Below are 13,152 nucleotides of genomic sequence, written 5' to 3'. Positions count from 1 at the left end.
ATTTTGTTTTTCTTCAGCCATTCGGTGGTGGACTTGCTGGTGCGTTTAGGATCATTGTCCTGCTGCAGAACCCAAGTTAGTTTCAGCTTGAGTACACAAACAGATGGTCGGACATTCTCCTTCAGGATCTCTTGGTAGACAGCAGAATTCATAGTCCCTTTTATCACGGCAAGTCTTCCAGGTCCTGAAACAGCAAAACAGCCCCAGACCATCACACTACCACCACCATATTTTACTGTTGGTATAATGTTCTTTTTATGAAATGCAGTGTTCCTTCTACGCCAGATATACTTGGACACACACCTTCCAAAGAGTTCCACTTTTGTATCATCAGTTCACAGAATGTTGTCCCAAAAGTATTGGGGATCATCAAGATGTGTTTTGGAGAAATTGAGACGAGCTTTGATGTTCTTTTTGCTCAGCAGTGGTTTTCTCCTTGGAACTCTGCCATGCAGGCCATTTTTGCCCAGTCTTTTCCTGATGGTGGAGGCATGAACGCTGACCTTAACTGAGGCAAGTGAGACCTGCAGTTCTTTGGATGTTGTTGTGGGGTCTTTTGTGACCTCTTGGATGAGTCGTCGCTGCACTCTTGGGGTAATTTTGGGCGACCCTTTCCAGACTGATAGAGCTCAATTACTTTCTTTCTTAATTGTTCCTGGATTTCTTTGGGTCTCGGCATGATGTGTAGCTTTTAAGGATCTTCTGGTGGACCTTACTGTGTCAAGCAGCTCCTATTTAAGTGATGCCTTGATTGTGAACACGTGTGGCAATAATCAGGCCTGGGTATGTCTAGAGAAATTGAACTCAGGTGTGGACAACCACAGTTACAGTATGTTTTAACAAGGGGGCCAATCACTTTTTCACACAGGGCCATGATGGTTTGGATTTATTTTCACCTTCAATAATAAACACCTTCATTTACAAATTGCATTTTGTGTTTACTTGTGTTGTCCTTGACTATTGTTTAAATTGGTTTGATGTTCTTAAACACTTAAGTGTGACAAATATGCAAAGGAACAGGAAATGAGGAAGGGGGCAAACACTTTTTCACACCACTGTATATTAGCTTTAGCCTGGCTGGTAGCAGCTTTTCTATCAGGCAGTCTAAAGGTGGGGCCAGAGTGGTCTGTCTAAATGTGGGGCCAGAGGGGTCTGTCTAAATGTGGGGCCAGAGGGCTCTGTCTAAATGTGGGGCCAGAGTGGTCTGTGAGCTGACTGACTGACCGGCTCGCAAGAGTCATTCCCGGCTGGCGAGCTTGCTACACCCGCCGGGGATTGTGGAGCTTTCTAACTCCGAAGGATTTTTTAATTCACCATCAATTTTCGTTGAACTGTCTATATTCAAAATCTACACAGCTGACTTCTTGCCTTAAAACATCTTAAAAATGAATTTATTGATTTAATAATAGACGTAAATTGTGAACATCTGTTTTACCGGAAACCATACGCGCTTTACACCCAAATTGAATGCTGGGATACCGGCCCGGCCAAGTTCACACAAGTTACCATCCGATGTATCCTCGGTAAAATGGGCGTGTCGAGGTCACATCCGGGGACTTAAACTGTTCTTGGCTAAATGCTAACTTGTGTATTGGGTAGGTACTTTGGCCACCAAACATGACGTTTCACAAGAACACAAGTCCATAGAAGAACACAGATTGAGAAACGCCCACGGAGAGTCTCACTTCCATTATCAATAAACCCCGTCTGACTAACGCCACACACACACACACACACACACACACACACACACACGCTGCCCACATGGCTACCTGTCTTAAAGGGGAAGGGTCAGACAGTAATAATCATGTAAAAGGAGAATGGTGAAAGTTTACTTTTAGTGACTTTACTTCCCTAAGGGTTTAACAGAGTGAACTCAGATTCACTCCAAGTCTTTTGCTTAAAGGGAACTCACTACGACAGCTTACAGTAGTTATAGCTGCTGACCTCAGCCTGCCAGATGCTGCTCTGGGACAGCGCCAGTCCCTGGTCTGCACCAATTTCAAACCTTTTATTGAATTGTGGTAAATTTGCATTGCTGCCTGTGTTTATATGTCACACCCTTGGTGCGGGGCGGCTGTGGCTCAATGGTAGAGTGGTTGCCTGCCAATCGGAAGGAAGGTTGGTGGTTTAATCCCTGGCCCTGCTATGTCGAAGTGTCCTTGGGCAAGACACTGATACCCAAGTTTCCCCCGGTGCTGTAAATCGGACTGTAGTTGTGTGTGAGTGTGTATCTGATGAGCAGGTGGCACCTTGTACGGCAGCCTCGGCCACAGTGTATGAATGTGTGTGATGGTGAATGTTTCCTGTATGATGTAAAAGCGCTTTGAGTAGTTGTTAAGACTAGAAAAGCACTATATAAATACAGCACATTTACATTTACATTTAAAGGCCTTTAGACATTAACTGTGAGTGAGTGATGTCAGTGCCTTTGTTTGAGGGAGAGTGAGCGGTAACAGGGAGTGCACTACTAAGTTAGGAAAAGTGAGAGGAAAAAGAGATATCAAAGACAATGTAAATTGATTTAAAATTGATCAATAAAACACACTTCTCAAGAAACACTTCATCTGTTGTTAGTCTTGCGTTGCCATACCTTAAAGGTCCCATGACATTGTGCTCTTTGCATACTTTTATATAGACCTTCGTAGTCCCTAATACTGTATCTGAAGTGTCTTTTATATAGACCTTAGTGGTCCCTAATACTGTATCTGAAGTCTCTTTTATATAGACCTCAGTGGTCCCCTAATACTGTATCTGAAGTCTCTTTATATAGACCTTAGTGGTCCCTAATACTGTATCGGAAGTCTCTTTTATATAGACCATAGTGGTCCCTATTACTGTATCGGAAGTCTCTTTCCCAAAATTCAGCCTTGGTGCGGTGGAAGCTGGGGCGTGTGGCCTTGACCAACTGCCACTATGCTCGTTTGAAAGCAATGGGTGGGCCAAATTCTCTGGGCGGGCAAAGCAGAGAAAGAGGAGGTAACCTTGCCCATTACGAGGTCATAAGCAAGATTCCAGATCGGCCCATTTGAGCTTTCATTTTTTCAAAGGCAGAGCAGGATGCCCTTTGTTGCAGCACAGTGTTTCCATTACAGCTCAACATGAGTCATAACTGTGTTTGGCTGTCATTTATGCGCACGCTGCTTTCTTTCTTCTCCTTTAATCTTTTTCACAGACAGTTCAGAAAGCTCTTTTATCAAGTTTTTAGAAAAGGGGGGTGCTGAAGGCAGGACATAGCAGAGGCTCTGTAGCACAGCAGGCTAGCAGACAGAGAGCAGAGACCTGTTGTTCTCTATTATAATCTGCTCTGTTTTCGGTTACAGAAATGTGCATGTAGGCTAAAATTCAAATGTAAGCTATGAGCAGAGGTTAACTCAGCTAGCTGCTAGTATATATAGCAGTGGAATGTGCAATGGTAAAACACTGCAGTGCTTCAGCAACAGCAAAGACTCCGGAGATCCGGAAATGCTGACAATTCAAAGCAGACTATTATCTGGAGGGGGCTTAAAGAGACAGGCATCCCAGGCAGAAGGAGAATGCAGGTACAGCTTCCATGGCCAGTATAATTATACGTTTTTTAATATTTGTCTTAACATTATAGCATATAAACGTGTTCTAGTATAATCACAGAAATTAGTATGAACTTGAAAGCTGTATTATCTCCTTTAAAGACTTTTAGTTGTGGTTTTAGTTTGGCTTAATGATCACATCTTTCTTTCTCCTCACCTACCCTGCCCTTTCTGCCCTTTTCCCCCTGTGGTCACCCCCTGCTCCTCCCTCTTCTCCCTTCCCTAAGTTGTTGTCTGTTGGCGGATGTCTCGTTGCCTCCCTCTGAGGTTGGAGGCCCGTGGGAGTGGAGAGGAGGCTCTGCAGCATAAGTGATGCGGACTACAGCGGCTGGCTGCAGGATGAGCGTGGGCGCCATTCTCAACGGGCTGCTGGTGTCCGTAGTCGCAGCTCTGCTTTGGAAGTATTCCAAGCTGAGTGAGCACGCCGCCTTGCTGGAGGAAGAGCTGCACATGACACGGCAGTCCCAGGAGCTTTCGCAGGCCCACATCGACTACCATGTTGCCCTGCAGGCTCTTCAGGAGCATGGCACCCGCATGGTTTGCACCGGCAAGATGCACACCGACCGTATCTGCCGCTTCGACTACCTCTGCTACTGCTCGGAGGCAGAGGAGTTTGTGTTCTTCCACTCCAACTCCTCTGTTATGTTGCCTAACCTGGGGTCTAGGCGCTTCCAACCTGCCCTGCTGGACTTGTCCTCAGTAGAGGATCACAACACCCAGTACTTTAACTTTTTAGAGCTCCCAGTGGCAGCTTTAAAGTTCATGCCCAAGCCTGTGTTTGTACCAGATGTGACACTAATCCTTAACCGGTTTAATCCAGACAACCTAATGCATGTGTTCCATGATGACCTGATCCCAGTCTTCTACACTATGAGACAGTATTCAGACTTAGATGATGAGGCGCGTTTGGTTTTTATGGAAGGCTGGGCTGAAGGCCCACACTTTGACCTCTACAGACTTCTCAGCAGCAAGCAGCCACTGCTGAAAGAACAGCTGAGGAACTTTGGCAAGCTCATGTGTTTTACTAAATCTTATGTTGGCCTGTCTAAGATGACCACCTGGTACCAGTACGGTTTTGTTCAACCCCAGGGGCCCAAAGCCAACATGTTGGTCTCAGGAAATGAGATCCGGCAGTTTGCCAAGGCTCTGATGGAGAAAATGAACATCTCAAGCGGGGAGGAAATGGAGAAGGATGGAGGGAGTGCTGAAGATGGTAAAGAGAAAAAGGCTGAATACATAGTTGTGTTTAGTCGTTCAGCAACGAGGCTGATTGTGAATGAAGCAGAGCTAATTATGGCACTGGCCCAGGAGTTCCAGATGAGAGTGGTCACAGTGTCCCTGGAGGAACAGTCTTTCCCCGGTGTCGTCCAGGTGATCAGCGGGGCGTCCATGTTGGTCAGTATGCATGGGGCTCAGCTGATCACCTCGCTCTTCCTTCCCAGAGGAGCTGCCGTAGTGGAGCTGTTCCCTTTTGCAGTAAACCCAGAGCAGTACACCCCGTATAAAACCCTAGCCACCCTCCCAGGCATGGACCTTCACTACATCTCCTGGAGAAACACCAAGGAGGAGAACACCATCACCCACCCAGACAGACCCTGGGAACAAGGAGGCATCGCTCACTTGGAGAAAGAGGAGCGAGAGCGAATAGTGGCGAGCAAAGATGTCCCCCGACACCTGTGCTGCCGCAACCCAGAGTGGCTCTACCGGATCTACCAGGACACTTTGGTAGACATCCCTTCCTTTGTGGAAGTCCTCAAAGAGGGCATGAAGACAAAGCCTAGCATGAAGAAGTTAAAGTCGACTAGCACAGTCCACCCAGGCCGGGTCAGAGAAGCCCAGTGTCAGACCTTAGTCCAAACCCCTAACGAGGCTAAACTCACCGTCTCCTGGCAGATCCCGTGGAATCTGAAGTACCTGAAGGTGAGAGAGGTGAAGTACGAGGTGTGGATCCAGGAGCAAGGAGAGAACACCTATATGCCTTATATCCTCCCCCAGCAGAACTACACCTTTTCAGAGAACATTAAGCCCTTCACTACCTACCTGGTGTGGGTCAGGTGCATCTTCAACAAGAACCTCCTGGGCCCTTTCGCAGATGTTCTGATGTGCAGGACCTAACACAAACACTACACAAAGCTTGTTCCAGACAGCAGTTGGAACAGTTACTTGTCATATCTGTCTAATCCTAGAGCAGGCTGCTGAACTCTGCCTGTACAGACCACACAGACACTGAACCACAGGGTCAGAACTCAACAGAATTGGCCGTTAATCCATGGAAAGTGTATTTCCTGTACCTATGAAAGAAGTGAAAGTGCTATGTCTCCACTGAAAATACCAGAACTAAAATCAGCAGATTTATTTATGTGCAAATAATATTTAACATGTTTTTTAAGTATAAGTCCAAACACTGGTTCTTTACCTTTGACAGTATGCAATACAGCTTTTCTGTGAAGATCCTAAAAAGATTTTAGACTAGCAAGATTTGTAATGTTTTCTGACTTGTCCAGTGTCTCTTGTGTGCGTGCTAGCTGTGTGGCTTAGTTTACCTTCCAGCTGTCTGATTTCATACACCACTATCTGCTGAACCTAGCCAAAACCAAAGCAACATTTTCCATCATTCACGCCTTACTACTTTTTCATGTTACACATCTCTCACACTTCTATTTTTGGCTCAGATTTAGACAGTTTTAAACCTAGTCTCTAAAGACATGGTAATGGATTGGTGTAAGAGTACTGCAGAGCACAAGTTTTCATGAATGCCGCAGTAATCCATATTTCTGGGATAGGTGGAATTTCATTCCATGGAGCATTTTGTGATGAAAGAGCTTTAAACTGTTCTCTTCCAAGTGTTTGCGTGCCCTAAAGGATTTCCCTCTAATTGGCACTGATTACAACCATAACTAATATAATTTGAGTGGAGAGTGAATCGATTAGACCAGGCTATATTTAGTAGACAATCAGATTTTACTGCATTTACATTATGATAAGACATATTGCTGCATAGGATTAACTAAACTGAAATTCCCAGCTATATGTCTTAACTATGTCTTAAAAGTTTTCCAGCTGTTAATTACAATGTTGACATTGAAACAGACATGTGAAGCTGGCAGTTTCCTCGTGTTGCTAAGAAAGTGCTACTTGTCGGTTGGTCTGTGTGAGTATGTGTTGTAGCAAGAGATGGTTTATGGCACAAGTTAAAAACTGCCCCCGACATGTTTGATATTGTGCCATTGTTACTTTATATCAATGAGCATTACATTGGCCTCTTTGTTTGACTGCTCGCCACCTTTGTTCTCTGATATTTTCTTCTAAAGTTCTGATGCAGTTCTGTTGCTGATGCACGTTTAAGAGATTGCCATTGTTGTGTGTGCAGGATGTGATGTGTTTGTGTTGTTGGCTAGATTTGTGCGTGCCCCTGTCCCAACTCAGTATGTGCTCAGTGAAACCTTTTCTACATTAGAAAATAGTTAGTTTTTTTCCAGTGACTGTGATTGAATAAAGAAGCTTATTTCTCAGAGTATCTGTTTATTTTCAGCAGTTTCTGTCAATAATACAATTTTACAATACTTAACCCAAAACCATATATTGATCAAAAAGAGAAAACACTGCAATGCACAGTCTTGTTTATTTTTCCACAAAGAACAGTTCTGGTATCTTTGATTAGATTGATTGTAACTAGAAAGCAGCCAGGAGCTGTGGTGTGTTTTGTTTTATGTTTTCAGTCAATGAGTTTTGCTCCTCTGATAAAGAGAAGCTTAAACTTGAAATCATCCAGAGATGCATTACAGCAGCACAGCCATGACGCTCCTCTCTTCAGTTCCCATGGGGCTCTCTGTTCCCATGGCTGTTTTCTGCCGGTTTAACTGCAGAGACAAGATGCCACTTGACAGGTGCAGCTGGCCAAATGGACTCTGTGTGTGTGTGTGTGTGTGTGTGTGTGCGTGCGTGTGTGTGTGTGTGTGTGTGCGTGATCTGTTGTTATTAAAGCCAACAGGAATAATGGCGTGTCTTCATGTTCCTCCTCTCCTTTGCAGGAGTTGATTTGAATAACTCCCCCCAGTAGATTTATCATCATGACATGAAATCATCCCCCTCCCTCCATCACTGTTGTATTAGCACAGAGGAGCTGTGGCAGGCTGTGAATTATTTGCTTTCTTTCAGTTCTTCTATAATATACTACACAGAAATGAACAGAAACTGAATGTTCTTTAGAAAAGATTTAGGCGTTGTACAGCTATGTGTCATCAAAGGGATCATATTTAATCTGTCGACTGAAAATACAACACATGTCTAATTGACCTATACATTTAATACCTGGGGGGGGTCTCTGTCCATTTCTGAGTTTCTCTTATCAGTCACCTCAGCTGATTTCTATTTAAGAAGGTAAAGAACTGAACCACTAAATCAAATAATCTATTACAGTGGCGTCTGCATGGATGGCTGCTCTGGATCTAAGTGTACAAGGGTTTAAGGACGCTGAGCCACTTAGCAGGGTGCAGTTTAAAAGGCCGTTATTATATGCCTTTATTATATTTCTTGGCTAAATCATGTTCATCATGTTGAGGCCCTCATCAATGCAAGTATAGTTGCATGTCCAGACCTTCCTTCACAGCGCTGCAAAAGAAGGTCTGGCTAGTTTACACAGTATTCCTGGATTGGAGAACAACGTGTTCTGGTTTATTAACATTTCTGTAAACCAATCACAATCGTCTTGGGCGGGGCTAAGGTCCGGACGGAGCCACGGAGCCTCTGCTAAATAATCTCAGGAAGGAAGTTGTTCTAGTGGAACATGTGTACGTTCAGAAGTAGATTTAGTCAACAGAAAACTCTGATTGGACAGATAGTCTAGCTAGCTGTCTGGATTTACCCTGCAGAGCTCTGAGGACCAGGTAACCATAGTCCTCAGATTGGACAGATAGTCTAGCTAGCTGTCTGGATTTACCCTGCAGAGATCTCAGGACCAGGTAACCATAGTCCTCAGATTGGACAGATAGTCTAGCTAGCTGTCTGGATTTACCCTCCAGAGATCTGAGGACCAGGTAACCATAGTCCTCAGATTGGACAGATAGTCTAGCTAGCTGTCTGGATTTACCCTGCAGAGATCTGAGGACCAGGTAACCATAGTCCTCAGATTGGACAGATAGTCTAGCTAGCTGTCTGGATTTACCCTGCAGAGGTAGTCACACTGGTAAAGAGTCACATGAACGTTGTGCACAGGTAGTCACGTCAGACAGTATTCGCCAATAATCAGCAATACTCAAACACAGTATCAAGACAAAAATAGCAATAAACAAGGAAAAAATAATACCAACCAAACCTTTAAAGGCAGCGTAGCCTATCCCATCAAGTAACAGGACAACTAGAAAAATCTATAAACAAAAGAGCAGATTCAGAGTCTGCTTTGTGCACTAAGAAGTTGTAAGGTGAGGTGCGTTGTTGCTCAGAAGAGTCATGAAGCAGATAAAACCTCACTGTGGCAGGAAGGTTTGCCATTCTGGTGCTGCTCTTCAATGATACAGCAACTGTCACATTCTACATATAGGATTAGAGCCCGCCTCTCCAGTTTAACTGGCCAATCAAGTTATTCCTCAGATCTGTAATCTGGGGCTTGTTCAGTCTCTAAATAGTATGCAGCGTTTTGCTACAGTTTCCTGGTTGAACAACAGGCTTTGAGTTGTGTTTTCTCTGGTCTGATGGCTGTCTCTCATTGGTTGGTTGTGTCCCAGCTGATATCCAATCAGCCGAGACGTGTCTGCAAACTATTAATGCAAAGACAGAGCGCTCACAGCAGGGTGTTTGTGTACGTTTGGCCCAGGGCTTGTAGTCAGTAATTAACATTCACTCAAACAAATCAACTTGTTGGCTTTGTTAATCGATGTAGGAACTTCAAGAAAAAAAGAAAACCTAGTGAGAATAAATTTCTACATTTAAAGATACAGGTATTAACAAAATCAAAATCAAATTGTATATTATGTCATTTAAACTGTAGGTGTTTGTAATGTATTTCCTCTTCTCTTTGTCAGGCTTCAATTGTAAATTATAAACACAAAGGTGAAATAAAACCCCTTGGATAAGATTAAATAAGAACCTGCTGACCACTAGACGGCTTGTTCACATCATCGCTACACGTGCACATCATTGCTACACACGTGCACATCATCTCTACACAAGTGCACACCATTGCTTCATCCGTGCACATCATTGCTAAACACGTACATATCATCCCTACATGTGCACATCCCTACACGTGCACATCATCACCACATGTGCACGTCACTGCTACACGTGCACATCATCGCTACTTGCGCACATCACTACACATGCACATAATGTCTACACATCATGTCTACAGACGTGCACATCATCCCTACACGTGCACATCATCACCACACGTGCACATCATCAGTGCACATGTGCACATCATCGCTACACACGTGCACGTCATTGCTACACACGTGCACATTATCGCTACACACATGCACATCATCACTACACATGCATATCATTGCTACACGTGCACATCCTTGCTACACACGTGCACATCATCGCTACACATGCACATCATTGCTACACACGTGCGCATCATCACCACACACGTGAACGTCCCCACTACACGTGCACATCACTACACATCCACATCATGTCTACACACGGGCCCATCATCGCTGCACACGTGCACATTATTGCTCAACGTGCACATCGCTATACGTGCAGCTTAAACCCTCTATGGTGACAGAGACCTGCTGTATGCGGAGGAGTTTCAGCTGAATTCCTTTCATTTGGGGGGAGGTTCATCTTGGTGTTTGAAGTCATTGCTGAACCTTTCTTGTCTCACCTTACACACACTCACGCACATGCACACACTCACGCAAGCACCTTGATCCTTGTTAGGAAGTTAAGGTGAGTGTGGGGGACTGGGCTGTGAGGGGCAGTGAGGAGAGCAGGGATGTTGAAGAGTTGATTCTGCCGGTGCCACTGGCTGCCTCAATTGTTGGGGTATAAGAGACAGGATCAGTGTTTGAGTTGATCCCGTGCTGTTTGTTGGGGAGAAGACACAGTGCTACTCCTGAATTACAATCATTGGGTGTAAGAGACAGGCATGCCACTCAGTTGTTCAGGTTAACCTGCTCGAGCTACAAGAAAACATGGTGAGTGTTTTCAGTTTGAATCTGATTGGCTCATCACACAGGCAGATAGAGACGTTCATTGGCATAATTTCCAAAGAGAACACACAGATCATTATTGCTGTGGTAGTGTGTGTGTTTTCAGTATGGTTAATTAGACAGTTATCAGCCTCATTACCTCCACTGCTCTGCTCCTCCTTTTCTTCCTGTTCTTCTTTCTTTTTGTCTGCTGGTGTCTCGTGGTTTCTCCTGAAGCAATCACTTCTCTCTCATGTAATTCTTCCGTTTGCTTTTTTTCTTCTCTTTCTCCCCTCCATCTCTCCGTTTACCCTCTGAGCCCGGGGAGCCAGGACAGAGACATCATAAACAGCATACATAAGGTATGAGGTGACGTGTGTACACACACACTATAAACACCATACTGATGGTTAATAAATCTAAAAAAAGAGGAAATTTATAATATAATATAGTCCTAGAAATGAGTGTTGAAAATGTATAGGACAATAAGCGGTCTGAAGTTTAATAAAAATATACAACAGCTTCATGTTAGCCCAGCCATCAGGCAGCCATTATTATTTCACTAACTATTAAAAGCATGTCTGTTCTGCTTGAATATTTTAGGACCTGGATTTGAACCTTGCTCACCGGTACTTCTCTGAATACCTTCCTCAAACATCATGATGTGCTTGTATAATAAAAAATAACTGTGTTCTACGGATCAAATAGATTGAATAAATTAAAACCAGCAGAGGTTTAAAAAAAAAAAAAAACGACAGAGACGCAACGCGAGTTGCATTCTGCCAAGCACCACGTCTGAACAAAACCACGTTTACCAGAAATCTACTGGTTACTAATTAAGTACCACAAACTGAAGTAAAAAACAAACCTGAAGCTGAAGAAACCCTGAACGTTAACAGAAAAGACCCGCGGACCTGAGTGACTGAGGGAAAGAGAGTGGGAGAGAGAGAGAGAGAGAGGGCTGTTCACTTCTCCGTGTTCTGTGTGTGTGTGTGTGGGTGAGCAGAGCGTGTGTGTAGAGGAGGGGCGTTGTGACTATCACATAACGCAGACACAGTCCGTGACCCAAATCTGAGTTAAATTCAATCCGAGCACAGATAGTACTCGAATAACACTTGTATTTGGCAAAAGTGCTTTGTCCATACCGCATACTCGTTTCAGCCGAGTATCCTGCTCGTCTCTAGTGTTCACTAACACTGCTAGCAATTTGTGAAGGTGCGAGATGAAGAGGAAGATGATGGCTCTGTGATCACTGCTTTGTGCAGTGGGACAATCATCTAATGAGCTGGCACGTTTACCTCCACAGTTCTTTTACTGGTTTTATCTCTAAATGCTGTAAATACTGTCTGTATATTGGCTGTATGTAAGCTTTCATGACACACCTTTGGCACAAGACCGCAACCATTCACTTTGACGTCACTTTGACAGCGAATAACTTTACATCATCAACGTCAATGTATAAAATGTATTAAAGGCTCTGTTACCTTGTAGCTCACGTTAGGGCTCAGTAGCAGATGTTTTTATAAAAATAGGCTAACAATGTGTCATAACCATCTCCAAGGCTACTTCAGACGTTACAGAAGTCTCTCGTTAGCATCTCTGAGGCTACTTCAGACGTTACAGAAGTCTCTCATTAGCATCTCCAAGGCTACTTCAGACGTTACAGAAGTCTCTCGTTAGCATCTCTGAGGCTACTACAGACGTTACAGAAGTCTCTCATTAGCATCTCTGACGCTACTTCAGACGTTACAGAAGTCTCTCATTAGCATCTCTGAGGCTACTACAGACGTTACAGAAGTCTCTCATTAGCATCTCGGAGGCTACTTCAGATATTACAGAAATCTCTCGTTAGCATCTTGAAGGACACTGGTCGCAAAGTGACACATGCCCGACTCTAATCTGCACTCGACTCTCATTGGGGAGTGGCAGAAGGAACTGTTTATCAGACCACGAGTGAGGAAAGAAGCTAGCTAGTTTTTCTCACACCATCAGTTTTTCTGACTTGACTTGATGATTCCAATGAATCAGGTCAATCCAGACCCATACTTTGTGTTATTAATTTAATACGTTATCATGAAGTGCAACTCGGGATGTTAGGTGTGTGAGTTTTTGTGTGTCTCCCATTAATCTTGACATTTGACCACTCTGAACTGATTGCTTTGCACTGTTTGATTGGGATGTCATGTTTAGGTACAGCAAATTGTGATACAGTTTACTGTATTAAATGTGCTATATAAATAAAGTTGAGTTTACTTGATATAAAAAAGTGTTATACTTACCAAATACTTGAATGTCCCACACAAAGTAGATCGGGAGCCAGAGCGTTCAGCTATCAGGCTCCTCTCCTATGGAAGCAGGTTCCAGTTTGGGTCCGGGAGGCAGACACCGTCTCCACGTTTAAGAGTAGGCTTAAGACTTTCCTTTTTAATAAAGCTTATAGTTAG

At 44.0% G+C, this 13,152-nt stretch overlaps 1 protein-coding gene across 1 annotated transcript in view; it reads left to right on the top strand.

Annotated features, from left to right (window-relative positions):
- The window catches only part of pomgnt2 (protein O-linked mannose N-acetylglucosaminyltransferase 2 (beta 1,4-)), a 19,174-nt gene extending 12,088 nt beyond the window's left edge, over positions 1-7,086 (top strand). The window contains exon 2 of the mRNA XM_034874843.1: positions 3,797-7,086. Within this exon, the coding sequence (XP_034730734.1) occupies positions 3,882-5,684 (1,803 nt within the window). The 5' untranslated portion in view covers positions 3,797-3,881 and the 3' untranslated portion in view covers positions 5,685-7,086. The remainder of the gene's footprint in view (positions 1-3,796) is intronic.
- Positions 7,087-13,152: the final 6,066 nt, after the last annotated feature.

This window comes from Etheostoma cragini, chromosome 6, assembly GCF_013103735.1.
Source record: "Etheostoma cragini isolate CJK2018 chromosome 6, CSU_Ecrag_1.0, whole genome shotgun sequence".
Classification (NCBI taxonomy): domain Eukaryota; kingdom Metazoa; phylum Chordata; class Actinopteri; order Perciformes; family Percidae; genus Etheostoma; species Etheostoma cragini.
The sequence above is the reverse complement of the archived record's forward strand: the minus strand, read 5'-3'. Positions and strand labels throughout refer to the sequence as shown.